Source organism: Aspergillus sclerotioniger, assembly GCF_003184525.1.
Source record: "Aspergillus sclerotioniger CBS 115572 chromosome Unknown BO94scaffold_24, whole genome shotgun sequence".
Classification (NCBI taxonomy): Eukaryota; Fungi; Ascomycota; class Eurotiomycetes; order Eurotiales; family Aspergillaceae; genus Aspergillus; species Aspergillus sclerotioniger.
Genome location: NW_020291014.1, coordinates 85,113 through 112,686, shown reverse-complemented (window position 1 = coordinate 112,686; position 27,574 = coordinate 85,113). Strand labels below are relative to the sequence as shown.

General features: G+C 52.4%; 13 protein-coding genes across 13 annotated transcripts; 5 read left to right on the top strand and 8 right to left on the bottom strand.

Annotated features, from left to right (window-relative positions):
- Positions 1–580: 580 nt before the first annotated feature.
- hsp70 (molecular chaperone Hsp70) lies at positions 581–2,494 on the top strand (the record flags this gene model as incomplete). Its single annotated transcript, XM_025614022.1, has 1 exon — positions 581–2,494. The coding sequence occupies one exon, from the start codon at positions 581–583 to the stop codon at positions 2,492–2,494; it is 1,914 nt and encodes a 637-aa protein (XP_025464728.1).
- Positions 2,495–3,213: 719 nt separating this feature from the next.
- BO94DRAFT_522026 (uncharacterized protein) lies at positions 3,214–3,732 on the bottom strand (the record flags this gene model as incomplete). The annotated part of the gene is made up of 2 exons (XM_025610166.1): positions 3,568–3,732; positions 3,214–3,391 (listed from the first exon to the last, which is right to left on the bottom strand). The coding sequence occupies exons 1-2, from the start codon at positions 3,588–3,590 to the stop codon at positions 3,214–3,216; spliced, it is 201 nt and encodes a 66-aa protein (XP_025464727.1). The 5' UTR covers positions 3,591–3,732.
- A 279-nt stretch (positions 3,733–4,011) lies between these two features.
- On the bottom strand, positions 4,012–5,908 carry BO94DRAFT_537605 (putative mitochondrial GTP/GDP transporter Ggc1). Its single transcript, XM_025612308.1, has 6 exons — positions 5,422–5,908; positions 5,320–5,357; positions 5,200–5,241; positions 4,880–5,127; positions 4,644–4,821; positions 4,012–4,590 (listed from the first exon to the last, which is right to left on the bottom strand). Exons 1-6 carry the CDS (start codon positions 5,507–5,509, stop codon positions 4,255–4,257), a joined length of 930 nt encoding a protein of 309 aa, XP_025464726.1. The 5' UTR covers positions 5,510–5,908; the 3' UTR covers positions 4,012–4,254.
- A 388-nt stretch (positions 5,909–6,296) lies between these two features.
- Positions 6,297–6,988, bottom strand: BO94DRAFT_537604 (autophagy-related protein 8). The gene is made up of 2 exons (XM_025612307.1): positions 6,852–6,988; positions 6,297–6,736 (listed from the first exon to the last, which is right to left on the bottom strand). Exons 1-2 carry the CDS (start codon positions 6,939–6,941, stop codon positions 6,458–6,460), a joined length of 369 nt encoding a protein of 122 aa, XP_025464725.1. The 5' UTR covers positions 6,942–6,988; the 3' UTR covers positions 6,297–6,457.
- Positions 6,989–8,365: 1,377 nt separating this feature from the next.
- Positions 8,366–9,862, top strand: hem13 (coproporphyrinogen oxidase; the record flags this gene model as incomplete). Its single annotated transcript, XM_025612306.1, has 1 exon — positions 8,366–9,862. A coding segment is annotated over one exon (1,111 nt), but the record flags the coding sequence as incomplete, so codon positions are not given.
- A 75-nt stretch (positions 9,863–9,937) lies between these two features.
- On the bottom strand, positions 9,938–13,018 carry BO94DRAFT_626456 (putative microtubule binding protein HOOK3; the record flags this gene model as incomplete). The annotated part of the gene is made up of 7 exons (XM_025617358.1): positions 9,938–10,123; positions 10,184–10,310; positions 10,367–10,946; positions 11,007–11,119; positions 11,167–11,243; positions 11,303–11,357; positions 11,409–13,018. 7 exons carry the CDS (start codon positions 13,016–13,018, stop codon positions 9,938–9,940), a joined length of 2,748 nt encoding a protein of 915 aa, XP_025464723.1.
- A 74-nt stretch (positions 13,019–13,092) lies between these two features.
- On the bottom strand, positions 13,093–13,905 carry BO94DRAFT_497593 (uncharacterized protein; the record flags this gene model as incomplete). Its single annotated transcript, XM_025609326.1, has 4 exons — positions 13,093–13,541; positions 13,598–13,607; positions 13,688–13,712; positions 13,777–13,905. The coding sequence occupies 4 exons, from the start codon at positions 13,903–13,905 to the stop codon at positions 13,436–13,438; spliced, it is 270 nt and encodes an 89-aa protein (XP_025464722.1). The 3' UTR covers positions 13,093–13,435.
- Positions 13,906–15,079: 1,174 nt separating this feature from the next.
- Positions 15,080–17,286, top strand: BO94DRAFT_548654 (putative mRNA cleavage factor complex component Pcf11; the record flags this gene model as incomplete). The annotated part of the gene is made up of 5 exons (XM_025613412.1): positions 15,080–15,247; positions 15,355–15,804; positions 15,865–16,589; positions 16,648–16,843; positions 16,900–17,286. 5 exons carry the CDS (start codon positions 15,080–15,082, stop codon positions 17,284–17,286), a joined length of 1,926 nt encoding a protein of 641 aa, XP_025464721.1.
- Positions 17,287–17,793: 507 nt separating this feature from the next.
- Positions 17,794–19,278, top strand: BO94DRAFT_175989 (Gfo/Idh/MocA family protein). Its single transcript, XM_025605940.1, has 4 exons — positions 17,794–17,919; positions 18,014–18,034; positions 18,098–18,628; positions 18,691–19,278. Exons 1-4 carry the CDS (start codon positions 17,886–17,888, stop codon positions 19,263–19,265), a joined length of 1,161 nt encoding a protein of 386 aa, XP_025464720.1. The 5' UTR covers positions 17,794–17,885; the 3' UTR covers positions 19,266–19,278.
- A 341-nt stretch (positions 19,279–19,619) lies between these two features.
- Positions 19,620–20,898, bottom strand: adk1 (adenylate kinase ADK1). Its single transcript, XM_025605941.1, has 4 exons — positions 20,567–20,898; positions 20,417–20,469; positions 20,189–20,343; positions 19,620–20,121 (listed from the first exon to the last, which is right to left on the bottom strand). The coding sequence occupies exons 1-4, from the start codon at positions 20,724–20,726 to the stop codon at positions 19,716–19,718; spliced, it is 774 nt and encodes a 257-aa protein (XP_025464719.1). The 5' UTR covers positions 20,727–20,898; the 3' UTR covers positions 19,620–19,715.
- Positions 20,899–21,121: 223 nt separating this feature from the next.
- rpn8 (proteasome regulatory particle lid subunit RPN8) lies at positions 21,122–22,794 on the top strand. Its single transcript, XM_025615168.1, has 3 exons — positions 21,122–21,645; positions 21,727–21,998; positions 22,075–22,794. Exons 1-3 carry the CDS (start codon positions 21,462–21,464, stop codon positions 22,693–22,695), a joined length of 1,077 nt encoding a protein of 358 aa, XP_025464718.1. The 5' UTR covers positions 21,122–21,461; the 3' UTR covers positions 22,696–22,794.
- A 347-nt stretch (positions 22,795–23,141) lies between these two features.
- On the bottom strand, positions 23,142–24,011 carry BO94DRAFT_537596 (uncharacterized protein). Its single transcript, XM_025612305.1, has one exon. The coding sequence runs from the start codon at positions 23,826–23,828 to the stop codon at positions 23,190–23,192; it is 639 nt and encodes a 212-aa protein (XP_025464717.1). The 5' UTR covers positions 23,829–24,011; the 3' UTR covers positions 23,142–23,189.
- Positions 24,012–24,359: 348 nt separating this feature from the next.
- Positions 24,360–25,898, bottom strand: BO94DRAFT_472289 (ubiquitin carboxyl-terminal hydrolase; the record flags this gene model as incomplete). Its single annotated transcript, XM_025608419.1, has 2 exons — positions 24,360–25,467; positions 25,522–25,898. Coding segments are annotated over 2 exons (1,485 nt in total), but the record flags the coding sequence as incomplete, so codon positions are not given.
- Positions 25,899–27,574: the final 1,676 nt, after the last annotated feature.

Below are 27,574 nucleotides of genomic sequence, written 5' to 3'. Positions count from 1 at the left end.
AAGACCCAGTCGAAGGCAGAATTACGGGGCGTGAAAAATTCACAGCGGATTCTGCCCATTACGTCATCGGCATTACCCCGCCAACCGCCGCGGAACCTCGAGGCTCTCTCGCCAGAACTGCTGCAGGAGCCGATCGTAGCAGAGCGATGCTAGTAGAGACTCGATCGTAGATAGGAGATGGACCTCCCGAGAGGCTGCCAGAGCCTTCGCAGGCCCCCTCCGCGGTAAGGCCCAGAACGTAGGGAGGGATTTCTCGAACGGTCGAGGGGTAGCTGGGGCGCGGGTGGAAGAGGGTCGAACCCGATGGATGCCCATCGAAGCGCACTCTTGCTAGAAGCTTCGCTGGAGCAGCGCCTCACCGCCCGCCACTATATCAACGTTCGGTCTCGCACAAATTCCTACTTCATCAATTCTCTTCTCTCCTCACTCTCATCCACTGCTTCCTCTTATACCCCCTTCTCTTTCTCTATCTCTCTCATCTTAATCTACACACTACCTCGCTGTACCACTACCTCCCTCCAATCCGTGACGAATCTCTTTCTTTCCTATTCCTTAACGATCTCTTCACATCACATTCATCATGGCCCCCGCTGTTGGTATCGATTTGGGAACCACCTACTCCTGTGTGGGTATCTTCCGTGATGACCGCATTGAGATCATCGCCAACGACCAGGGTAACCGCACCACTCCCTCTTTCGTGGCTTTCACCGACTCGGAGCGTTTGATCGGTGATGCCGCCAAGAACCAGGTCGCCATGAACCCCCACAACACCGTCTTCGATGCCAAGCGTCTGATCGGTCGTCGTTTTGCCGACGCTGAGGTCCAGTCGGACATGAAGCACTGGCCCTTCAAGATTGCCGACAAGGGTGGCAAGCCCATCATCGAGGTTGAGTTCAAGGGTGAGACCAAGCAGTTCACCCCCGAGGAGGTCTCTGCCATGATCCTTACCAAGATGCGTGAGACCGCCGAGTCTTACCTCGGTGGCACCGTCAACAACGCTGTTATCACTGTCCCCGCCTACTTCAACGACTCCCAGCGTCAGGCCACCAAGGATGCTGGTCTCATTGCCGGCCTGAACGTTCTCCGTATCATCAACGAGCCCACTGCCGCTGCTATTGCTTACGGTCTGGACAAGAAGACCGAGGGTGAGCGCAACGTCCTCATCTTCGATCTTGGTGGTGGTACCTTCGATGTGTCTCTCCTGACCATCGAGGAGGGTATCTTCGAGGTCAAGGCCACCGCTGGTGACACCCACTTGGGTGGTGAGGACTTCGACAACCGCCTCGTCAACCACTTCGTCAACGAGTTCAAGCGCAAGCACAAGAAGGACCTGACCTCCAACGCTCGTGCTCTCCGTCGTCTCCGCACTGCTTGCGAGCGTGCCAAGCGTACCCTGTCCTCTGCTGCTCAGACCTCCATCGAGATCGACTCTCTCTTCGAGGGTGTTGACTTCTACACCTCCATCACCCGTGCTCGTTTCGAGGAGCTCTGCCAGGACCTCTTCCGCTCCACCATGGAGCCCGTTGAGCGTGTCCTCCGTGACGCCAAGATCGACAAGTCCTCCGTCCACGAGATCGTCCTGGTCGGTGGTTCCACCCGTATCCCCAAGATCCAGCGTCTCGTCTCCGACTTCTTCAACAAGGACGCCAACAAGTCCATCAACCCCGATGAGGCTGTTGCCTACGGTGCTGCCGTCCAGGCTGCCATCCTGTCCGGTGACACTTCTTCCAAGTCCACCAACGAGATCCTCCTGCTCGATGTTGCCCCTCTTTCCCTGGGTATCGAGACTGCTGGTGGTGTCATGACTGCTCTCATCAAGCGTAACACCACCATCCCCACCAAGAAGTCCGAGACCTTCTCCACCTACTCCGACAACCAGCCCGGTGTCCTGATCCAGGTCTACGAGGGTGAGCGTGCCCGTACCAAGGACAACAACCTGCTCGGCAAGTTCGAGCTTACTGGCATCCCCCCTGCCCCTCGTGGTGTTCCCCAGATTGAGGTCACCTTCGACCTTGATGCCAACGGAATCATGAACGTTTCCGCCATCGAGAAGGGTACTGGCAAGACCAACAAGATCACCATCACCAACGACAAGGGCCGTCTCTCCAAGGAGGACATCGAGCGCATGCTTTCCGAGGCCGAGAAGTTCAAGGCTGAGGATGAGGCCGAGGCTTCCCGTATCCAGGCCAAGAACGGTCTCGAGTCCTACGCTTACTCCCTCAAGAACACCATCAACGAGGGCAAGCTCACCATCAGCGATGCGGACAAGGAGAAGGTCACCGCCAAGGTTGACGAGATCATCAGCTGGCTCGACAGCAACCAGACCGCCGAGAAGGACGAGTACGAGTCCCAGCAGAAGGAGCTCGAGTCTGTTGCCAACCCCATCATCTCCGCTGCCTACGGTGGCGCTGCTGGTGCCGCCCCTGGCGGTGCCGCCCCCGGTGCTACCCGCACTGCTGACGAGGTTGAGGAGCGCCCTGAGGAGCTTGACTAAATGTGTTAAGCACCAGTCTCTATTTGCTTTCTTCAATATACCTCCAGCCGTTTGCGGATAGGCGAGTGGCCCTAATGGGTTTTGCTTCTTTTTAATTTATTGTCCTCTTTTTTAACGAAATTATGGGATCCTTTTCTTTGTGCATGATGCATAGATTCGATTTTTAGTTGTGCTGCATGATGGTTTTCGCTGCAGAATCTGGGAGGGAAAAGTTCCTTTCGACGAATACAACACTTCTTACTATTGTTGCTTCCAGTCGTAATACAAATAGTAGTACAGAGTAGTCTTTTGAAGTAGTCTTAATAAAGCTAAGTCGGTCTCATAAAGTCAAGACTTTAGAACTTCTGTTTAGGTCCAGCTTGACCGGCAATGAAGACTCCTTGCGAGCTTCAAATTCCGTCCTCTGACAACTGAATCCATATAAGTTGTATCCAGCCCACCGCAAGTGAACAGATAGATAGATATAAAATCTTTCCGAGCCCCAATATCATCATCTATCATTATAAAATAATACATACAATGAATGCACCCATAGATATGCCCCTAAACGCCCTGATCCCATGAATCCCATCTATCATCCATAACATAGCATACACTCCCCCACCCACTCAACGAAGCATACATCTCATACACATACACATATACACACACACACACACACACACACACACACACACACGCCCTTATCTTTCGAAACCCCAGTCAATTGATTTCTCATTTCACAACCCCTCGAAATCCCCCGCCCACCATCTCCGCACCCGACTCGTGCCCATGGTCACCACACTCCCGATACTGATTTCGTTTGCTCGGTCGGGGAACTTCTCGCGCTGGTCTCTTTGGATCCGAAGGAGGGCGGCCAAGGTGCCGATGGATAGGGCGAAGAGGGGGTCTGCGAGTCTAAGGATTTTAATTCGTGCGATTAGTATGTGGGTTGATTGTTTAGTATAATTAGAAAGCTCGTGAAGGTGCGACATCGGATGGGGTATTAGGTTGATTAGGTGGGTGGTTAGATAGGTAGGTAGATAGGTAAGGGTTCTAGGTAGAGGTGCATGAGGGATATATGTACGACGTACTTGGAGATCAGGTAGACGGGCATTTTGGGCGGGCAGGGCGTGGTCTTGCTTTCGGTGCCGTGTTGGTGGTGGTGGGGAGGTGAGTTGGATGTTGCTGTTGTTAATGTTGCTGCTGGAGGCGTCGGATTGGGGTCACGTGATAGAAATGGGGAAGCTGCTTTGGACGTATCGTTGGGTGACGCGGTAGATATACCTAGCTGAGGGATAGGTGACTATCTGGGCTGCAGGGTAGGACGAGGTGCAGCGATAGATGATGCTGCAGTAGGATGTCTAAATTGATGCCTGGTGGTGTATGTCGGATTTTTACTGGGCTGCGTGTGTACCCCGGGACAATAGCATTGTCCGATACCCACTGGAGCTTTTCAGCTTTCTTACAGCAATTGTTCCGGAAAAGAATGTTTGACAGATATGCGCAAGGCAGCGATAGTACATCTACCGTCATGTAGGCAGGCATGTCATATTAAGAGGAGTTGTATTCATATCCAATAACATACCATCTTGCACCCGTAACTCGGAACAGAGACGAAGGGAAAGAGTCTATCATAAATACACGAAGGCCTAACATAATGCTCTATAACAGCACCAAAAAGCCCTGGAATCGAACATGGAGTAAGAATGTGAAAAGAATCCCGAACAGGGGAAAAGAAAAAAAGGCGCTCGCTATTATGATCGAATTATCGTCATCATCTATACGATCTGGCCGAAGGCGGGGATCAACGTCTGAGCCAGCCAGAAGCTGAAAACGAGCTTGGGTCCGGTCATCAGGAGCTTGGGCGTCAGACCCTTGAAGAAACTAGTGACACCCTCGTTCTTGACCATGTTGGACAGAATGCGGAAGCCGGACTCGGGGTTCTCGAAGTTGCGGTTCTGGATGCGGGTCTTGATCACATCCAGAGGAGCCGACACGATCAGGGAGGCACTGGCACCGCAGATCGAGGCAACGAAGTTCTGACCCCAAGTGGCCGAGTTGTAGTCCTTCAGGTCGTAGATGTATTCCTTGGCAAAAGCAGAACCACCGAAGAGCTATTTCTTGAGATTAGTATCGGTTGGGCACATCGTTGTAGGGGAGTCCATACAGCGAAAGATCCAGGGGCGTTACGGGCCGCAGTCCAGCCAGCACCACGGTACAGTCCCATGCCCTCATCGGAAATGATCTTGAACAGACCACGGCCGCGGAAAGCCTCGGGGTTAGTCTGACGCTTGATCTTGAGAACGTCCAGGGGCAGTAGAACGACCTCTCCGATACCGATCAAACTGTTTCACCTGGTTAGTCGAAGTATAACCACCAAATATAGGGACCTGGATTACGAACCTTCCAGCGGTGGCGTGCATGATGGCCTTGCCGGTACCCTTGCCGAATGCGTTGTCAAAGTCGGTACCGTAGTGCTTGGCCAGGTAGTCACGGGCGAAGGGCTGACCACCGTACTTGTAGATACGCTGAAGAACCTTGTAACCAGCGGCGTAACCCAGACCGGGGAAGAGAGAGGTGAACTTGGTGCCGAAGGAAGCGGTGGCGTACTCCTTGAAGACAACCTGGTTCAGGCCAGCAGTGGAGGTGATCTACGCCAGCGCACAATTAGCCCAAAGCACATACGAAAATTTCATAGAGTGATATGGAAGGTATCGTCGTACCCGGGACTGGTTGCTCATCAACCGCTTGGAGATGGTATCAACCTGGTTATTGAGTCAGCCATTTTCCCACTCCGCCAGCAGATAGCAATCGGTGCGCAATAGCCGTGAGAGGTTTCGTACAGGGTGGAAAATCATCAGCTCCGCAATTCCGGCCGATCCTGAAGGGCCAAGTTAGCCATTGATCGCAGCCCACAACCGTTGTACAAGGGTATAGTCACATACCGGAACCCAGAAGACGGGCAGTTGCAGATTCTCTCTTGACATCCTTGGAGGCAGAGCCGGCACCGGCTTGGGCCATAGCGGGAGACATGTTGTTTTAGGGGATTGGGCTGGGTTGGGCGTCTTCGGGGCAGAAATGGAGTGTATAAAATTTTCCGGGCCTGGGGCTGCTTTGCTTTCGGGGAGATAAACAAGAAGCAGAGTGAAAGAGGAGGACGTGAAGACTTATAGGATGGACTCGCGACCAAAAAATGACACGGAACCAGAACCGGGGCCAGACAATGCAGGAAGAGAGAAGGAGCAGACGCACAGGGAGGAAGAGGAAGAAGAGCAAGAAGAGCGAGAGCGATCAACTGCCATGGACTTTCTGCGCCGACTCGGAACCGCTCCAAGCGTTGCGGCCGGGGCTTCTGCGCCACTAGGCCCCTTTGGGCTTGGCACCACCGGCCCTGGATCGGAGCGGCCCTGCTTAGGTCAGCTGCCGGTCCTGCCACCTGCCCCAGGCCCCCAGGCCCCCCCGGCCCTGCATAGGTACCTCTATCTAGCCACTCTATCAATCCCAGCTCCCCTACCAGACCCAGGATTTACCATCCGGCTTTGCTTTTCCCATTTGCCTTTTTTCTTCTTTTAGAAAGAAGTAGATCAAATGAACAACTCCAGGTCACAAATTTCAGGTTGATTGTCAACGATTGTTGTCATTTAAACTACCATCTGAACAAGAATAGTCATTTCGCCAAGAAAAAAGAAGTTCACGAAAAAAATGAAAGAGCCCCAAGATAACGCCCGCGTACAGCACAGCATAGAAATATCAAAGCATGGTAGAGCTCGCCATCTACTCCTGTCCGATAGTGACCGAATCCACATCCAGGGAGTCAATACCTAATTCCCAAAAGGAACCATATGAATCTTAAGCGACTGAATGCCGACGGCAACGGATTCACTTCAGAGATCAGGATATCGGAAAGGAGAGATCGACCAGCGCCTAGCAGTCACCAAAAGTGTTCTCGCCGGAGTACCTGATAGGAGTACCACATTAGTCTCATGCGCGCGGATATGACCCAGGAGGGACGGAGGGATCGGCATACGTGATATACAAGAAGCCATCTTCATCCTTGTGCTCTTCGTAGATACTGCTCATGAGAGCAGCCGTCGGTGGCAGCACTTCGTCGACAAAGATGAAGATCGCCTTCTCGGGTGACAGCTTGATCCGCTTACGGATGACGTAGACGAACTGCCCAACCGTCAAATCGGCAGGGACAAGGTACTTCTTCTTGTCGATGGTCGCGATGTCCGATTTCTCAACCTTTTCGCAGATTACCTGGAAAACAGAAACTGGATTAGCAACTCGAACAAGCGGTGAGCCACGGATCCGGTCCCTCCTATAAACACCGTAGACCAGATCACTGTAGGAAGATGACCCAAGGCAAGCGTACCGGAATGCGATCGGCATATTTCTGGCGGATACGCTCGGCTTCAGCCTTGCGCTTCTCGAAGGGGTGCTCGTCCTTGAACTTGGAACGCATATTGATAGATGGCTGAGGGCGGCTAGTAGGTCGTCTCGGATGGATCCCTTAAAGGGGGATACGGATTGGGGTGCGAAGAAGTGGGGAAGAGTGATAGAGTCAGATAGAAGCCGAGAGACGATGGATAAGGAGTGGGATGGATGACGGATGGATGAAGAGATCGAGGGATGATGACAAAAAGGTAGACAGGTCGGTAGTCTGAGGGAGTGAAGGCGACAGCCCCGCGTCATTTGGTGAGGAACGGCTTCCACGGCTGATAAGGCCGCCGGGCAGGCGTGGATCACGGGGTGGAGGCGGTGAGCGGCCCCACACGTGAGTCAGGCTGGGTCATGTGCTGGGTCTGGTCAAAGCAGATTCGATCATTCACCAGATAAGGAGGCCGGTCGATCAGGATGTTTCCAGGTCGTCATCCTGGCACGTGGACGTGGTGCTTCATCCAAGTGACCAGAGTCGGATGATACCCGCCCTCCATTTGCCATTGATCAGTGCATCGTACACGGTACTGAGTGACTGGGTGGTAGATAGGTAGCTCGGGTGCTTCGCCTCCAGCCTCCACTTAGGATCAGCGTCTAGATTATGGGGTTGACCATTTTACTTTGTAGATGGTTATGCCACTGCAAGGTACCATTTATCTGGTTTCCCCCATTTAAATCCCCTGTCGATGGCTTTAGATCACTTACTATGTGCTGAGTAGTTCTCATTAACTACTTTGGAGTAGTAGTAGTACTGGCCCCTGACTCATTCTGATCTCCTGGATGATTCTGCTTGATATTGGACTGCTGCCTGGGTGTTCAGGCCCCAGCGTGGTGGGCAATACTGCAAACCAAGCAAACAACTTATCTCCCGCCAAGCTAGGCGGGGCGGGACCAGACAAACCAAGCAATCCTTCCAAACAGCACAAACCAGTATCATATCCTCACGACATTCGGGAAGATCGAGGCCGCAGGTGGTCCCATATGGTTTCACTTTCGGAGCCAGCCGATGACTTGATCAATTCACCAATTACCTACCCAACACCTACTCACTACTGGCCCCGAAATCATAGGTGGAGCTTGGAGGGAGCAAGTACCGGTTGAGTCTCACAATACTTCGTACAGTTAGGTACATTATCTGGCACCACCTGATCTTCCGGCCGATCAGCCAATTCAATTGCGCTCCGACAATGGCGTTTCCCCGGCCATATATGCCTCTTCGGAGGTCGCTCTGTCAATTCTCACCTCGAACCTGTCGCGCACCTCGTACTATCGCTGGGCCATTCCGCAGATACTCTTCGGAGCGAACACCTCCCGAACCAAAGCCATTCACTGTCTGGAGACCATACCTACGGCTGGCCATTGGTGTGCCATTCATCGCTGCTTTGGTGTATTCCATGGTAGATATGCACCCATCCTGGTGGACACCTTTTTCTAACCCACTTCAATGCAGATGACGGAAGAGGTGACCGAACTCGACTCCCCATCGCTCGTCGAGCTGGATGAGACCCTCAAGAAGCAAGCTACAATCAGCGAACAATCTCCCATGCGCCTGCGTATGGAGAAGCTCATTAAAGAACACCAGCAGAAGATCATTGAAGAGTTGAGCAGGATAGACGGGACGCAATTCAAAACCGACACCTGGACGCGCCCCAATGGAGGTGGTGGGATATCTTGCGTCCTTCAGGATGGGAATGTCTTCGAGAAAGCCGGTGTGAACGTATCCATTGTCTATGGTGAATTACCCCGTCCAGCCATTGAGAAGATGCGGGCAGACCACAAGTCCTTCGTCGGTGCCGACGTCGATTCTTTGAGCTTCTTCGCAGCCGGCCTGTCTCTTGTCTTGCACCCTCATAACCCCATGGCCCCGACCGTTCACTTGAACTATCGATACTTCGAGACATCGGATCCTAAGGACCCCATAAATGGCGACAAGAACTGGTGGTTCGGTGGCGGTACGGATCTGACCCCCACATATCTGTTCCCTGAAGACGCCAGACACTTCCACCAGACGATGAAAGACGCCTGTGACCGGCACGACGCCACATACTACCCGAAGTTCAAGGCATGGTGTGACAAGTATTTCTATATCCCCCATCGCCGGGAGTGCCGCGGCGTCGGAGGTATCTTCTTCGACGATCTCGATGCCAGTTTCTTACAGACATCCTCGAGCTCCTCGCAAAATCCGCAGGAGACCCTTTTCTCCTTCGTGTCCGACGGTCTCGCCTCCTTCCTCCCCTCCTACGTCCCCATCATTGAGCGCCGGAAGGACATGCTCTACACGCCAGAGCAAAAGGAATGGCAACAGCTTCGACGGGGCCGCTACGTCGAGTTCAACTTGGTATATGACCGCGGCACCAGCTTCGGTCTCCGCACTCCGAATGCCCGCATCGAAAGTATTCTGATGAGTCTTCCCCGCACCGCAAGCTGGGCCTACATGGATCCGGTATCGGGAACCCGGACGGAGGATCCTGAGAGCGGGGATGACGCGCTTCTCGGCGAGGGCAAGGAGAGCGAGAAGGAAATCATGGATGTTCTGAGACACCCCAGACAATGGGTGTAAAGCAGCTGACTGGATTTGTCGGCAAAATATCCCCTAAAACGTCTGATAATTTCTCTATGGACGATGTATAACCTGTATGTATATTATGAGCTGCATCTATGGCTACGTGACGTAAAAAGCAGAACCGCATGTAGAAAAAGAAGGGAAAGACTTTCAAAATAGAAAGCAATGTTCATCACGGTGCCACGGTGCTTTCAAGGTGCGTATGCCAATATGCCTATAATGCTGATCAAGTTCCAACAAACCATGGTAATCTAGCCGCAACAATCTGGTATAGCGCGGTAGACGAAAAGTATGTATGTAGAAAGGTATAATAACAACAGCAAGAACAGTCTTGATAACGATGAAAGATGCAAAGGGAAACGGGGAAGGAAGGAGAGGGAAACAAAAGGGAGTATAAACACATGTACGAAGAAATAAACGTAATCATATCCCCACATTCAAAGATAGTCCGGGCAGCTTTATCGACCAGCGACCACGCTTCTCTGCCTGGCAAGCCAGCCCTTCTGGGCATCGGCCAGTAACCCATTGCGATACCTGGACATGCCAATGTTGTTGTTCTGTAATCGGTTCTGGAGTTCGTACCAGGAGGAACTCATTAGGGTAAGTTCCCGCGCTTGCGCATCGATTATCTTCTGGAGTTCGAGCTGTGCAGGTTCGAGGATATTAGCCAGGGGTCCAGAGGCCTATAGAAAGGGCCGGCTTACTTCGCGCTCCTTGCTGATTCCCTCATCCGTATCTTCTTCAAGCTGCCTTAACCGTTCTTGGAGGAACTTGATATGCTCGTTTTGTTGATGGATGTACTGCACGATGATTGGTGTTAGTTTCGATGGGCTGTAAAGATGGGCTCAGGTGTCAAAGGGGTCACAGCCAAGCCTCAACGCCTGAACCGTTTGGCAATAAAACGGCCCAGACGCGATAGGCTGGGAGCCTTCGCTGCAAGCATCTGGGTCGAATCGCCAAATGGCCGATCTGCAAGAAGATCGAGCCGTTTCCTCTCGCCACCGAAGCTACCAAAGCGGTTGGGCCTTATCTGGCTCGTGCCAACACAAACTACGAGCCGATGGGGTTTCTTGTAACTGACCTCTGCGCGCTTCGCCAGTCTTTCCAGGTTCTTTTCGATCTGCACGGCGACTTGTCTCGTGAGTTCTACGGCCGATTTTTGAGCGGTTTCCGGATCGTCCCCATTCTCCTGTGCAGTGAGTTCAGCAAGTAGCTTCTTCATTTCCTCTGCAGCTTCCTGGTCCTCTGCTCGGAACTCTGCTTGCTTCTTCTCAAGCAGGTTCCGGAGATCGTCCCGTTCGGCGCATGTTACTTGGACTAGAGCTTGGGTTGAATCAAGCTCGGCCTGGAGACTATAGACTCTGCGCATAGCATCGTCCTCTCCTTCACGGGCCTTGGTCAATTCCGATGAGTTGTTCGTTTTAATCTCGGTGATTAGGTCGACATTCTCTTTGTTGGAGAGTTCAACTGTAATCGGGTGAGCGGTTTAAGTCTGTACCTGCGATTCATCCAGCGGTAGCTACTTACCCTCAGCCAAGGCATCATTCAGCGATCTCTTGGAGACATCGAGAGCTTCCTGGGCCTCGGCCAGCTTCTTGAGCGCTGAAGTGTACTGATCGTACAACTTCCAGTACTCATCACTGAAGCTTTATTAGCACTGGGACTAGACAGATGCCGGCGGAAGTACCTTTGGGAAGAGTTTGCGCGAGCCTGTTGCAGCGTTTCACTAAAAGCTTCGGAGAAGCCTTCCAATGGAGAGCCTATCTGCAACACCTTATCAGCGGCTGCGTCAGTGTAACCATTGTAATAAGAAGCGAACATACGGATGGGCCCTTCAGGGATTCAACTTCTTTCTTGAGCTCCTCGTTCTCAGATTTCCTGTGGCGCATTAGCTTAAGTCTTGAAGGCGACAAAATGGGGATTTCCAACAGTTGAGATTCCTTCACACCAATCGCCTCAAAATCTTTCTGCAGAGTTCCCTCCAGCTTGGGAGTTTCGGTACCCGGCGTGAGGGATGGGCTTCCGGGTGACCCTTCTAGTTCACGGACACGCTCCCGAAGCTCGCTTATCAGGGCATCATCACGCTCACGCTGCTCGTCGGCATTACTGAGACGCTCCGTAAGGGCATGATTGTTGAATTCGAGTTGTTTCTTCAGGTTTTGGATTTCACTGCACTCCTGCTCAATGCGCGGCAAGACTCTGCGGTATTCTTCAAGCTCCACCTCCCGCTCGGAGTTCCATTTCTGCTGCGAATCCGCCTCCTTCAATTGTTGTTGGAAGTCTTTAATCTGGTTCCTGAGTGACTGATTCTCTTTCTCGAAATCCTGGCTAGCCTGCAGCTTCTGGCGATACTTTTCAGCTGCGTTTGCCTTACGAGCGAGCTGGTCTCGCTCGGTCTTAAGCTCATCATAGTCGTCCTGTAACTTCTGAAAGCGCTGGTTCTTTACACGCAAAGATTCCACTGTCATCCGCAGGCTGTCGATCTCATCCTGCGCCGTGGCCAACCTTGCTTCCTGCGTCGCGATGATGTCTTCCTGCTGGCGGGACTTGGACTCGAGAGCCTTTGCATTGAGTCCCAGATCGCCCTTTCCGGATCTCAGGTTAACTAGTCGGTCCTCCGTCGATGCAAGACGGCTTTGTAGGGTATCATTGTTTTCCTGAAGGCGCGCCAAGCGGTCGTGCATATCGTCGATTTGCTTCTGCATATCCTTCTTCTCGCGCGCCATGCGATTATTTTCCGCCAGCACCTTCCCTACCCGCTCCTCAAACTGGAGCTCTAAGTCAACGGGCAGCTCCCGATCCTCCTTGATGTCGTCCTCACCGTCGATGGCCTCATGCTGTCCATTCTGAGCTTCCTCGAATATGTTCTTGAGGTTTTCCTGTGTCGGTGTGCTTAGGCTTTGAAGGGTTTCGACATAGGTCTGCGCGTTGGGGGACCGGATGGCCGCGATCAGAAGTAACTTGAGGAGTTTATTAGCCTCCTTGACAGAGTTCTTCTCAGCGACCAATTCAAGGTTGGGATTCGGGTCAAGACCCGAGGGCATGCCATCGGGCTGTTGGCGGATGTAATTGACGAGCAGTTTGTGGATATGTTTCAAATTCTGCCATTTGGATAGCCAGTGATCGGACGGGGCGCGCTGGGGGATCTCATCGAGGAAATACTGCGGGTCGATATCTTGCAAGATCTCCCAGATGATAGTCCCATCTGATAGTTCCTCGGTCGTCCGGATGGTCTTGCCCAGGGCGAAACTGTTTATCCATTCCAATAAGGCCTGGGTGACAGTATGCTCCGCAGCCATGGTCGGCGGCTGACTGAAGTCGGGGGCAGTCGACTGGGCGGGGGACACGGCGGTTGCGAATTGCAGGAACGGTTGAGAGTGGGCGCAAGGGGGATTCGGATCGCGGCCAGGAGGGGCAAATTGGCGACCCCTCAGCACGGTGAAATTGAAACTGGACGGCGGAGGAAGAACTGGGCCTTGATGAGATCCTTTTTTTGAGCGCCTCCGGGGCGTTGGAGGCGGGATCCACGCTACGCGCATCGACGAGCTATAAATACCAAAGGCCCGCTCGGGGGCTCAGGGACCACCACTCGCTCCGTTGCTTCATACTTCAACCCATACCAAACAACAGCCATTTAATTTGAGAATTTAAAGGGGATATGAACAGGCGCACATATAATAATGTCTCAATCGCGGAAATAAAAAGTAATCGCAGGTTCATATGGCACTCAAAAGAGACAGTCCAGAACGTAGCCCATCTTGGACAAATACAAGGCGCATACCCTCCTTCCCCCCCAAAAGTAGTCAAGCATACATAGCAGTCCTGAATTACAATATACCTAGTGTTTTTCATTCATCACCGACCAACAGTCAAGCCCCGAGACCAGCGGGGAAATAGCCATGAAAAATACAGGAGAGAAGGGCGAGCGCCCTTCTTTCAGAAGACCTATCATCCCATTACTGAATAGAAACAGTCAGGTCTTTCTCAATATTTGGTTTGTACGCGGCAGATTCCGTCGACATCTGCTGGATGGCCTTTTCCGGAGCGTTGGCAGAGAACCCCCTGGGAACATGTCAGAGCAAGCAACTCGAGAATTACTAGCAAAAGGGGAAAATTACTTGAGCAAGGCTGTAACGAGTAGGATGTTAGCACAGGGAATACCAAGGCTGAAATGATAAAAGGGAGGTTCCTAGGTAGGTAATCCATACTGTATTCATGGGTGATCTGGCCACCCTATAAGAAGACACTCAGTCAGTCAAGGTCGGAGTGCAGGCTGTCAAAGCACTCGGCCACATACAGCATCCACGATCGACTTCTTTGCCCCGTCCACTACCGAGTCGGGCGTTCCTGAAGGGAAAGTGACCAGAATCGATTCGGCCAGGGCCAACGGGAGCAATCCCAAGACGGTAGCAGACAACAACTTCATTGTGGAAAAGCGGCACAGGGTATGAGATAGACTCAGTATGATCCCAGCTACAGATATTCTGGTCCAATTTGAAAAGGTTGCGAAAGGTGTGTGTGTGTGTGTGTGTGTGTGTGTGTTGAAGATAGTAGTTGGGGAACGTAGCGTGACTGCGTCATACTACTTGACTAACTGACTGCGCTGGACCGGATTACCCGATCAGGGCTAGCATGTGACAAGGAGACCAAGCCTAAATCGCTCGCTGAGTCAGCCGGTCACGCCGCGGCGCTGACGCTTTCTATTCTTCGGGCGTCGTGAGGGCACCTTCCGCATTATTCTGCCTCATCCTTGTTCGCCTCCTTTCCTTTCACTCTCGTCCTTTCCCTGCGGTCTTCTTCTCCAGCCCAGCCTCTGCTCCCCGCCCACTCTGCCGATCTCTCAAATCCCTTCTGTTCTGTATAGCTTTGTCCTCCGCATTCGGCCGCTGTCCATATCGCCCTTCCCCTCTTCACGTCCAGTTTCCCAAGGTGGTGTAACTCCTGAGGGTCGTCACCTGCTTCGCTCGAGACCCCTCCCATCAACTCCCCTCTCCTTCGTCCCGATTTGGTTCTACTAGTTACTGTCTACTGTACGGGTCAATCGGCACGGGTGATCGTATGAGGTAGATTGACACTGGGTTGACGGAGAGTTGTAGCGCGGGTTCTTTGTTGACTTGTGGTTCGGGTGGAGGATTTGCTCTTGCGGCCTCCTGTTGTTGTCTCAAGTCTGACCAAGATAGCTAGCAAGCATTTGACAAGTTCGGACAGCTCTTTCCATCTCTTGCACTTTCAGGAGACCGTGGTTCGTGGAGAGAAACAAAGGAGGAGAAAATAGGATTTATATACGGTTTTTAAAGAGGACAAAGAAGAAAAAAAAGAAACAATCCCATAAGGCAACGAAGCCCAAGAGAAGAAAGAAAAAAAAAAAGAGACAAAAAAACAAAAGGACAAGGGAAAACAGAAAGAAAAGAAGCAGAGGAGCAAGGAAAGCAAAAAAAAAAAACAAAAAGAAAAAGACGCAGGACCCTAAATATCCCCGAGTGTTACGCCCTCTTTAGCACTCAATTATTGTCCATTTCTTTCGTCTATACCCTTTTTCATATTCTCACTTGCCCTGCTCCCCTTCATTGGCCTCATCCGCCTGTGTATCTTTACCCACCATGTCATCCGGGCTGGCCTCCGACGAAGTTGCTGAGGACTACAAGAATTCCTTGGAAGATCTAACAACCAATGACAGATTTCAGATCAGCAATCTGACCGTCATAGCCAAGGAGAACACCGAACATGCAATGGCCATCTCCCGCGTGTTGGAGAACCACATTCGAACAGTAGGTGACATGCTCTCAGAATACCGCTTTGCACTTGTTGGACCTGGCGAGGCGCACGGCCGTCTGTAGTCTCTTTTGGGATGAACAAGTTCTAATCTGCTCTGTAGACACCGCCGGCTCAGAAGTTGCCCGCCTTGTATGTAGTCGACTCTATCGTCAAGAACGTAGGCACGCCCTACACTCTTTTCCTGGGTCGCAATCTGTATCAGACCTTCATGAACGCCTACACGCTGGTCGATTCGCAAACGCGCAGGAAGCTTGATGAGATGCTCAAGACATGGAAGGAGCCTGTGCCAGGGTCTTTGGACACCAGGCCCGTCTTCCCCCCGGAGGTCACTCGCAGTATCGAGAGTGCTTTAATCAAAGCAAGGACTGCCGCTCTCCAGCAACAGCAAGCCCGAACTCAACAAGATATCCTCACTCGCGGTCGAGTTGGGACTCCCCCAGCCTGGACTAACAGTCCTACACCACCGCAGAGCGCGAGCCGGCATCCGTCCGCGCAGGCTTTGCCCGGGCATTACCAGCGCAATGGGGCAGGTCATGGCTACCCACCCTCTGTAAGTACCAGCTCATATCACAGACCTATGCTATGGCACATGTCTAACATGAATTGGCAGGGTGACCCATACCCTGCGCGCGCAACCCCAACCCCGCAAGCTCAGCAGCGCTCGGAGGTTGATCTTTCAGCCCTCAACCGGGACATCGAGGCTTTGATTACCACTGCTAGAAGTGATTTTGCCAACAACCCACTGGAACCTTCAGTACAGCAACGGCTGAAGGCCCTTCTGGATCTCCAAGGCATCTTGCAACGGCAAGAACTTACCCAAGAACAGCTGAAGCTTGTCCGCGGCCAGGTCTCGGCACTCGCACCAAAGCCCGTCGTAGCGGCCCCTCAGACCATTCCTCCAAATGTTCCGGCCATATCGACGCCTCCTATGGTTACTCCTCCAACCCAGACACTCTCTCAACCCCTACAGCAGCTCCTCAACCCGGGTACGCTTGCCGGGCTCATCAAAGCCACGGCTGCCCGCCAACAGCCCACTCCGCCGCCTCAAATTCACAATATCTTACCGCAGATACCCACTAATCCTAGCGTACCCCAGCCATCTATCGGCGCTGCACCAGAGAACCCCCTCATTGCAGCTCTTAGAGCACAGGGCCTTTTGCCTCCGGCCTCTGCGCCTCCGGCCCCGTTCACTGCTGCTCCGCCGAACGTCCCACCCGCTTTCCCATTGATTGTGCCTGGTCAGGTGCGAGTCACGCCCCCCGTGGCGACGCCACAGACACAAAGTACATCCGATTTTCAAATCAGTGTTCAAATGAATACAGCGTCCATCAAAATGTGAGTCATGTGCCTCTTATAGATTGTCTCCGACTTTGCTGACATAATGGAACATCAGCCCTCGCCAGATGTTGATTTCCAGCCTCTACGAGACGCGGTCAAATCGTTGTGGAACCTGCGGCCAGCGGTTCTTCGCCACAGATGACGGAAAAGAGAAGAAGGCACGCCACTTGGATTGGCACTTCCGAACCAACCAGCGCATGTCTGAGGCAGCCAGGCGAGCCCAGAATCGTAGCTGGTACGTTGATGAACGGGTGAGTGAGACGCTATATTCTTTGGTTATTCCTGTTGTATGACTGATTTTATTTAGGATTGGATCAAATCGCGAGAGGCGGGAGACGAACAGGACCTCGCGGAAACGGAGGTGTCTGGTGAGGGCGTTGCTGGAAACGACAGCACTGCGGCCAAGAAGGGGCCCCCCAAGCAATATATTCACGCCCCGAACGATGCGACGTTGCGTAATACCCCCTGTCCCATCTGTCAGGAGAAATTCGAGTCGACGTGGTCAGAGGATGTGCAAGACTGGATATGGCAGGATGCGGTCAAGGTTGGGAGTCGCGTGTACCATGCGAGTTGCTATGCCGAAGTCACCAAGGACGGGCCTCCTCCAGCCAGTCGGGGGACGCCGTCGGGACGCACTGGAACTCCTGACTCAGTATTAGGCAAACGCAAGGCAGAGGTCAGTGATGGCTCGTAAAGTTGTCAGGCTCCGTTTCTTTTAACTAACCACCACTGTAGGGAACGGAGTCTCCCGGCCAACATGTGCGGATCAAAACCGAGCCTGTGTGATGGGATGTGTACATGCAGTTCTCTTCTTTCCCTTCTTCTTCTTCTTCTTCTTCTTCTTCTTCTTCTTCTCTGCTTTTGAGCGAAGATGCATATTGTGCATTCGGCTGACGGCTGGGCTTGCATTGGGCGGGAAAGTGATTTCCTTCCACAGAGCGTTCCGGGGCAATTGATGGCGATGGATCACAGAACATATCATACAACCCTCCCGGGCTCGCTGCTTGTATATAGTATTCCATTAGAATCAGACGAACCCACCATGTCCAGACAGGTCCATTCTGGATATGATTGGGCGCTTTTTTCTTTGCGCGTTCCGTATCACTTCTGTAAATAGGCGAATGACGTCGGCAAAGGGCGATGCCCCGCTCGGCACAACTCCGCGTGGGCAAGCGGCCTTCTCTCCCCTCCAACCAGTATAAGACAATCCCTTCTTCAACATCTCCCTCGCTGCTCCACGTCTGTCTATTCACCCGATCACTTCTCGCCTTCCATCTCAGTCCAGTTCTTAAAATGGCTCCCCACAATGTCCGGTGGGGTATCATGGGTAAGATCTCGGACTTCCCCGCACCCAGCCCAGTGTGACCACCGACAGGCACCATAAATACCAGGCTAACAGGCACGGCATTGTACTTATACAGCTACGGGAGGGATTGCCGATTGTAAGTCTCGCAGATCATCACTACATCTCCGAACTCTGTCTGACATCCTACGTAACCAATCAGCCTTCGTGCGAGACCTTCTTAGGGACCCCGCCATTCGCGATGTATTCGACGTCTCTCACACCGTTGTCGCTGTAGCATCCTCGTCGTCTTCAGCGCGTGCAGAAAAGTTCATCTCAGACACAGGAATTCCAGCTCCCTGCGCTGCCTATGGCTCCTACCACGATCTCGTGGCCGACGCCAACGTGGACGTTGTCTACGTCGCAACCCCGCACTCCCACCACTTCCAGAACGTCATGCTCACCCTCGAGGCCGGGAAAAATGTCCTCTGTGAGAAGGCCTTCACCGTCAACGCAGCCCAAGCCAAAATCCTATGCGATACCGCGAAGCAGAAGAACCTATTCCTCATGGAGGCCATCTGGACTCGCTACTTCCCCTTGAGCATCCAGATCAGAGACTTGATTAAGCAGGGCGCTATCGGCGAGGTGCTGCGTGTCATTTCCGACAATAGCTTCGGAGATCCCGTCGAGGAGACTTGGGGAACAGAACATCGCATGGTCAACAAGGACCTGGCTGGTGGATGTTTGTTGGACTGTAAGCATGCCCTTTTCCGGGGGGAATTAATGGGTGCGCATGGCTAACCAGAATCGGTACAGTGGGAATTTACTCTTTGACTTGGGTCTTCCAGACCTTGTATCACACCCTGCCCCGGGAACAGCGTAAACCTCCTTCGGCCGTCTCGGCCCACATGACGCTCTATCATCTGACCGGCGCCGATGAAGCCACCACCATCCTTCTGAGTTTCCCGACGACCACGCCCTCCAACCTGCCTCATCTGGGCAAGTCGCAAGCCGTGGCTATGACACATCTTCGCGTCGCAACGGACCCTGATGAGACTAACTCTGCCCGTCCGGCAATCCGTATCCAGGGCACCAAGGGTGAGATTCAGGTGGATGGGCCGGCTTTCCAACCCGAACGGTACCGGATCATTCCCAAGAAGGGAGAGGGCGAGTCGAAGGAGGTCGAGTGTCCGTTCCCTGGAGATGGCAGGGGCATGTTCTGGGAGGCGGACGAGGTCGCGCGTTGCTTGCGCGATGGGAAGCTGGAAAGTGAGACTATGCCGTGGGAGGAGAGTATCGTCATCATGGAGGTGATGGATGAGGTCCGGCGGCAGGGCGGATTGACATATCCGGAGAAGATTGAATCCACGGCGTACCCTCTGGAGCTGTAGATCCACTGCCGCTATGCAGTAACAGTTACGGCATTATGCGTTGCTGATATTGATACTCAATACACGTAACTGATTGGGCTCTACGGACGACAAACTCGGTATGCATGTCGGACTGGGCGGTCAAGACTTGCGGTATAGCAGGGGCTAGCCGGAAGTTGTTCGCATTCCGAAAGATTACTACTATACATAAAGAAAAAACAGATATCTCTCCGCCGGAGGGCGTCTGTCTATATACGGACATGAGAAAGACAAGTTCCATTCCCGAACAATGCAGGACTTTTCTCCCTTTCTTCACCGGCCCGTGCGGGCAACAAAGTCTATACAAGACTTGGACATCATATCAAAAACCCTGCTCTCTCCACTCCGGCAAAGACACAGGGGCCGGAACGATGGGTATCATTTAAGTACATCACTCCGGCCTAGCAATGGGCTTTCCCCCAATTGCTGAATCTACTGGCGGAAGACACCGAGCAGGCTCTTCCAGACCTGGCCGGGTTCCTGACTGGCGTCAATACCGCGCCAGATACCGGTCTTCTTGTAGTAGTCCACAACGGGGGCGGTCTGGGCGTGGTAGGTGCCGAGACGCTTCTTCAGGGTATCGGCGTTGTCGTCGGAGCGCTGGATCAGAGGCTCGCCTGTAACATCGTCCTTCATCTCCTCCTTGGGGGGGTTGAAGATCTTGTGGTACGAGCGTCCGGAAGCCGGGTGGACCAGACGTCCGGTGATCCGGGCAACCAACAAGGCATCGTCGATCTGAAGCTCAACGGCATGCTGAAGCTTCTGCTGGCGGATGGAAAGCATATCATCCAGACGCTCGGCCTGAGCAACAGTACGGGGGAATCCATCAAGGATGAATCTGGAAGCGCAAGGCCGTCAACCAACAGTTTCACGTAAGCAGAATCGCATAAGGGACGAATACGAACCCGTTCTTGCACTCGGTGTTGTTCTCGAGCTCGCTCTGGATCATGTTGACCATGATCTCGTCACTGACCAAGCCACCCTGGTCCATGATCTTCTTGGCCTCCTTGCCCAACGCGGTCTTCTTGGCGACCTGGGAACGCAGCATGTCACCGGTGGCCTGTACAGATGGAAGGCCGACATTAGTCCTGTTCAAACGTACTCAATGGAATAGATCCAATGGGATTACTTACCAAGTGGCAGACACAGTACTTCTCCTTGAGCCGGGGGGCCTGAGTACCCTTGCCTAGTTTGGAAGATCGGTCAGAATTCCGCAGGACGGAAAGGCAGGGAAGGCGAGTCGGCTCCAGGACAGGGCCAGAGCGTGGAAATGGAGGGCATACCGGCACCGGGAGGTCCCATAAGAATGATGCGCATCTGCTCCGCAACCGACTTGGGCTTGACCTGGTTGGTGAGGCGGCCTTCCAACTCCTCAACGCGAGCCTCAAGCTTTCCGATAGTATCCTTCAGGCCGTTGACGACCTCTTCCGTGATGGGAGCCATTGCGATATGAGGGGTGGGGAGCAAAGGGAAAACGCTTCAAGGAACTGTCCGGTAAGGGATCAGGAGGGGTACGGAGAGGGAAGAGAGGAGAGAAGTGGCAGGAATGAAGAGATATCAGCCAGACCGGGGAAAGGGAAGGGGACGGAGAAACTGCATGTTGGGGGAGAAAAGAGGCCGACCGGAGAGAGTGGAGTCGCGCACCCGAGGTTCTGGCGCGCCTGAGATTCTGGGAAATTCGCCTCGAACGGCAACCCTCGTATGTCGTAGGGTCGATATCGTACATGCATAGTAGGTAGTCGGAGCAGTCCATTGACCCGGTGGCTATCCCTATCCCCATCCCAATCATGAATGACATCCCTCCTCGACCCAACATCCACTTGCCTGGTGTTCGACTCGGCACTAGCCCCGGAACACGTGTTTCCCGATGTATGTGCCTGAGGCATCAAAATTACAGTGTGGCGGGTGCTCCTAGCCTCCTGTTCTCTCCAGCCACACCCACGGTGGCTCAAGCACGGAGCTCCAGAGGCTCCAGAGGCTCCCGGCGGACTAACCAACAACAGCTTCCCTCTTCATCGTCATCACGTCTTCCCTTCATTCTCATCTCCATCCCCCTCCCAGTCCCCTTGCTGATCCTACAACAAATCCCCTCACGTTTCTCTCACATCCGGACTATCCCCTCCTACCCGCCCTATCTCCTCTGGTGACACCTCGTCCCGTGTGCCTTCTGTCTCCGCCATGCCTGCCACCACGGCGGACACCCTCTCCCTCGTTCAGCGGACCGTCACGGTCGCTCCCTTAGTTCTTCTCTCCGTCGCAGATCACTACGGCCGCTCGGCCAAGGGCACCCGGAAACGTGTGGTTGGTGTACTGCTGGGTGAGAACTCGGGCCAGAATGTTCGGGTGTCAAACAGCTTTGCGGGTGCGTCATTGCCGGCTCTATCTCGTTTCATCGGGCTGGGGTTTCTATAGGTTGTCCACGTACTGACAGGCTTGCTTCCAGTACCTTTTGAGGAGGATGAAAAGGATCCCTCCGTCTGGTTCCTAGATCACAACTTCGTGGAGTCGATGAGAGACATGTTCAAGAAGATCAATGCTCGTGAGAAGCTGGTCGGATGGTATCACTCGGGCCCAAAGCTGCGGGCCTCAGACCTGGAAATCAACGAGCTTTTCAAGCGATACACACCTAACCCTTTGCTGGTGATCGTGGACGTCCAACCAAAGGAGGTTGGCGTTCCTACAGATGCCTACTTTGCTGTGGATGAGATCAAGGATGTGAGTATCTATGGGCGCTGTCCCTCCGGCACTTGCATTGGGACCTTATGCGCTAATCAATACGATTTGGAAACAGGATGGCACCACAACATCAAAGACATTCGTCCACACCCCGTCCATAATTGAAGCTGAGGAAGCAGAGGAAATTGGAGTGGAACACCTTCTCCGCGACATCAGGGACGTCGCTGTCGGAACCCTGTCCACTCGCATAACATCGCAGCTACAGTCGCTGCAGGGCCTGCATCTGCGTTTGCGGGATATCGGCCAGTACCTGCAGAAGGTCCTTGACCACGAATTACCAGTCAACCACGCCATTTTAGGCAATCTCCAGGACGTCTTCAACCTTCTTCCCAACCTTTCCACACCCGCCGCGACACCGCGCATTAGTGGCACGTCGGAACAGCCGACGGAGAACAGCGAGCTCGCGCGGGCCATGAGCATCAAGACCAACGATCAATTAATGGCGATCTACTTGAGCAGCTTGATCCGTGCTATCACCGCCTTCCATGACTTGATCGAGAACAAGATCCAGAACCGACAGCAACAAGAAGAGAATGAGTTGAAGAGGGAACAGGAGGCCAACGCGGCCAAGACCGAGAAGGAGGCCGCGAAGAAGGCCAGTGGCGCGGTCAACGGGGAGCAGAAGGAGGAGCAAGACAAGGAGAAGTCCAAGAAAAAGGGTCAGCGGGGTGACTAGAGGATCAGGGACTCAATGCGATACGAACATTCTAGAACAATTCAGTCTCTATATCGAATGTATAGTACGGTAATCTCTACGCGGCCGATGACTCCCAGGGCAACTATATATTAGATATTAAGGAGGCGTCCTTGTGGGGTTGTATATCTGCTGTATCAAATAGCAGTCCCCAAACAGGGCCTACGATGGCGTTAAGAGAATGTAATAGCTCACATGCCCGACTCCCCAATTGGAACATGTTCCCTGTCCAGTCTGTCTAAAGGAACAATGCAGCCCATAATGCCAGCACAATCGTACCACTTGACATTGTGTATGTCATGCCATAGTCTTACGGATACCTTCTCCAGATATAGCCCACGTGCCATGCTTGATCGAGTCCAGCTGAAACCAATCAGTTTTGACAGCATTAATCTCCTTCAATCTTGATCCTCGATACACGTCCCACAGCTGTATCAAAGCCACCGCATCACGTATATACTTCATCACATCCCATATCATCCCCCCCACCCAGCCCCCCAACCCGCCAATTCCCCTTCCTCAACTCGAACCTCAACAACACCTTCCTCTCCCAGCCCAACCAGCCCGAAACAACGTACAGCCAACAAACAAGCAAGCAGATGTTTACAGACCGGCGGAGAGGACTTAGTCGATCCCCGTGTCAAGGTCCCGCCAAACGAGAAGTGAGTGGGAACGGCATCCGAGGATGGTTCGTCTAGGTCAGGGAAAATTAGATTCCTCGCCCCCTCAACATCAGCAGCATCAGCAGCAGAATTTGCTGGTGGTACCTCGGGACCGAGATCTCGGAACGCAGATAGCGTGAAAGTCGGGCAGGTGCAGTTCCATGCGTGTAGGCGCACTTCGTAGCCTTTTGAGGGGCTGTTCATATCCATATGAGTTAAAGATTGAGGATTCAATCTGGTCCTGGACTTGGAGAGGAGGTAATGGTCTGTAGAATGGGGGAGGGTGGATGTTGAGAGGACGTAGAACATATCAGTATCCTCTGTCTGTGTTGGTGATGTGGTGGTGATTGTGGTGGTGTTGTCATTGCGCACAAAGCGTTTCACGAGACCTCGGTCCAGGATGTCCAGGGCGAGGAGGAGTTCGTTAGGGAAGAGACAATGAAGAGTTAACATTGTTGCTTTGACTTCTGCGATTTGGGAAGCGGGCAGAGTAGACAGGGGGGTGCGGCATGGTTGATGCCGTGAGATGGATCGGTGGTCATGGTCATGGTTATTGTCTACTGAGGTGGCGTTGTAGGCTGAAAGACGAGAAATTAAAAGATCGATGAATCGTGGGATTGAAAGGCTGGGCTGAGCCTGAGAGTGACTCTGATATGGATGGGCCATCAGGTCATAAGGGACGGGGTTTTGGATTGAAGGAAGGAGGTAGATAGAAGATGGGGGGGGAGGGCGCCGCACGGAAGACCGCGAGTCAATCAATTGACTATTGAATTCCAACGTCATATCAACAAACAATGCACTTATACTCATCCATTTATCTATCCAAGAGCAACGAAACCGACAGGATTACAGCAAATTCCCCTTCACGCCTGAACGTCAACAAGTACAATAGAAAATACATGATCCACCCGCAAAACCTCAAAGGGCCCGGCACGTAACACTAATGGCTCAATGAGACTGCGCCCTACAACCAGTGCTCGTTGGTTACCTTGAGGCAGCCTTATCTTTTGTAATCCCCCGAGGCTTCCCTGCTTTCTTGAGACCTGTACCCGGCGACGTCTGAGTTCCGATATCTCTTGTGTCCATGACTGCGGCTGGTGATGGCGTTCTCTCGATTTTCCTAGTGGTATTTGGCTTGAGGGAAATGCGTCCTTTTCCGGTGAGGATTTCGTCTGTGGCTTCACAGGTCAGTGTCAGCCTGAGCTCGGCATATTGGACTCTCCGCCCCCGCCTAATTTGTATGAGAGGCCCACATCCCTCAGGGATGACCACCGGTTCTTCTACTGTCCATTTCAATTTCCTCCCCGTAAGTCGAATGGTTTGATCGAGGCGTACATCATCAGGAGATGAACGTTTCGCCGAGTCTTTGTCAAGATTTGAAAGAGAGCCCCTGGGAGAGTCTCCAGTTGGGGTGTGACAAGGCCCTGATTTTCCGGTTTCATCGTCGTTGGCCACTGGTTGACGGCCAAGCTCCAATGGCCTGTCGAGGGCTAGGCGGCGATATGCTAATATATACACAGATGTACGCCAGTCCTCTCTCTCATCATGCAAAACCTGATGCACTGTTTTCAGGCCCACCCACCTGTTTTTGTCATCATCAACCCATGCCCAGTCACCCTTGGGACGCTTAACGGCACATGTGTAATGGCCTTGGTATGAAACGCAGCTCCTGTGGAAGATTATCCCATAAAGTTCATAGTGATTCCCTCCTGCGGAGTTCACCATGCCATCCAACATTTCAGGGGGAATTGTCAATTGATCCGCGAGCTTGACTGGATCGTTATTTCTTTGTAAGACTCCGTTGGAAATGAACGCCCGATTGACCTGGACAAAAAAGATTTCTGGCAGATATGTAATTTTCTCGCAAAGAAGATGCTTGGTCTCCTTCTTGCACTTCCCGCAATTAATCATCGAATGTGATGGTGTATTCAATAACTTGTGAATCTTGTCATGCCCAGGCGATCTTTCGGGTTTGAAATCAGCAGCTAAGAAGAACCTCTGGTCTGGCTGCATGGGCATGGCTTGATAACACTTGAGACACACACGGTCATTGCTGATTTCAATTTTGAAGATCTGATTCAATTCGTGACGACTTCTGTAGCGTTAGCAATGTAATTGACGTGCATATACCAAAGAAGCCCCTTACCCCTCTTCATCTATCTCGCTAAATAGCCCTTCCAGTAGTTTATCCATGAATTCGCGCACATCTTGCTGGTCCTGCTCATCGACATAATTCCAGGAGGTCTCTCGAAGCCTCTCCCAGACCGGCACAAGAGCATCTTCAATCGGGTCTGTGCTCCAGTAGGCGAGACCCAGCTCATGTAAACCACATGTCAAGCATTTACTTTCTGAATCACAGTTCACATGGGTCCTGTTGTATCGTTCCAGCCAGTTTAGAAAAAGAGGCGAATATAAGAATAGGAGAATGGCCGAATTCCGGTAGCATAAGAATTTCGGATTATGGAATCCTCTAGGTTCTCGGGTGCAATGATTTATGAATATAGGTGCCCAGGCAGGGGTAAGGTTCGCGTTCTGACAGGCAGCAATAAGTCAGCCTTGCTCAGCTCATATGAATATTCTTGGGCGACATACTGCCTGTCCCTGGATTTTTGGATGGGGTAAGCTTAATAGGCTCATGTCTAACTCTGTCGATGTTTATTGTTCCTCGTAGCTAGTTTTCATTAACTTTAGGCGCTTGCGTGGTCGTATAGAGCCAAATCCCGAGACTGGCTAGATAAAGCGATTCGGCTGAATCATAATTTGAGCAGAGTAGAACATTGCTGACTTTATGTCTGAAAGCAAACGCATGGCAACAATGCATAGTACAGTGCCATCCCAGCTTGGCTCGGTGTTGAGCCTCTTCCTTCTTCTCGGATGTCTTTGTAGATTGATGAGGCTGAGACATCTGGCGCATTGACTGATGAAAGATACTGAATGGCCGTTGATGTCGGATGACCGTGTTGTTGTATGTCTGAAAGAAATCAAGAGAGAATCAAGACCCCGATCTTTTGAAGGGCCTTTATTTGATAATGCCATCTAGACATGGCTCTGTCTGTTGGAACAAAGTAACAAAGGCCCCTATAGCTTCGCATTCTTTGCTCTTAGGTCCCTTTATCGGGGCTGGGTTTCCCGGAATAGTTACCCAACATGTTTTGTACAAAGAACAGAGCTTTTGAAAGAGATTCTGCAGGTCCTTGGAGCCCGGCACTAAAGTGCATCTGAATGAGCTGAATCGTGTTGAACCACGTCGACTAGAAAAGAATTCCTTCCATGATTCATCCTGAATCTTGACGAGTTGTCTAGGCAGTGATCACAGAAGATCATGGGCGGCCATGAATTTGTGGCTTTGGATTGGTGTGAAATAACTTAGAACGGGAATTTGGAGTCATGTTTCTTGTGATAATCTCGGTTGTAGGCTCGAGATTCCCTAAGAGGCATGCGGGTCACATGACCACATTTTCGATATCACATGTTCATCACTCATCAGCTACGCAAACTCCGGACCTAGGCTTCTAATTCTTCACACCCATCCAATAGATCGATCGGCGATATGGTTGGCTAAGCTCTGGACTGGGTGAGCTTCTTGTAGCCCTTAGTATTTACACTGGGTGTTGTTGGTAATATGGCCATGTATTACGATGCGTGCCGTAGCGTGCCCCTTTTCCGCTGCACCTTACGATGGCTCCTCCCGCTATGACGTTGACCCTCGACGGCAAAAAGGATCGGGTGGGGTTCAGCGCAAAACCACCTGGCAGTTCTACTTCTGGCCGCCCGCCAAAACCACCCGCGCGGAAATGATGATTCCAGGCTTGACCAGTCAGGTACTGTGTACGCCCTTGCTCCATGCCGGAGATACATGATACTACTACTGGATACAGGTCCACGGCCAGTCCGGCCTGGGTAGATATCTACAGTTTCGAACACGGGAGGTTTCGAGCCAAATTGCAGCGGGAGGCGGCACTTGGCGGCAACGGTGGTGTCAGTCAAGATTAAGAGGTGAAGCCCATATGATGACGGGTATCCGTTGGGGCAGTTGGAGGCGCCCAGTGATGATGGTCAAACCATCCATGTCACACGAGTCCGTTGTCCGTGGTCCCTCTGCTTCTACTCATGTATGTCAATAATCGGGCAGGGATGAGGGATTCTGAAACACTAAACATGGCCATTGTACTCGCCCATCAGCCGCCATCCTCCTCGAC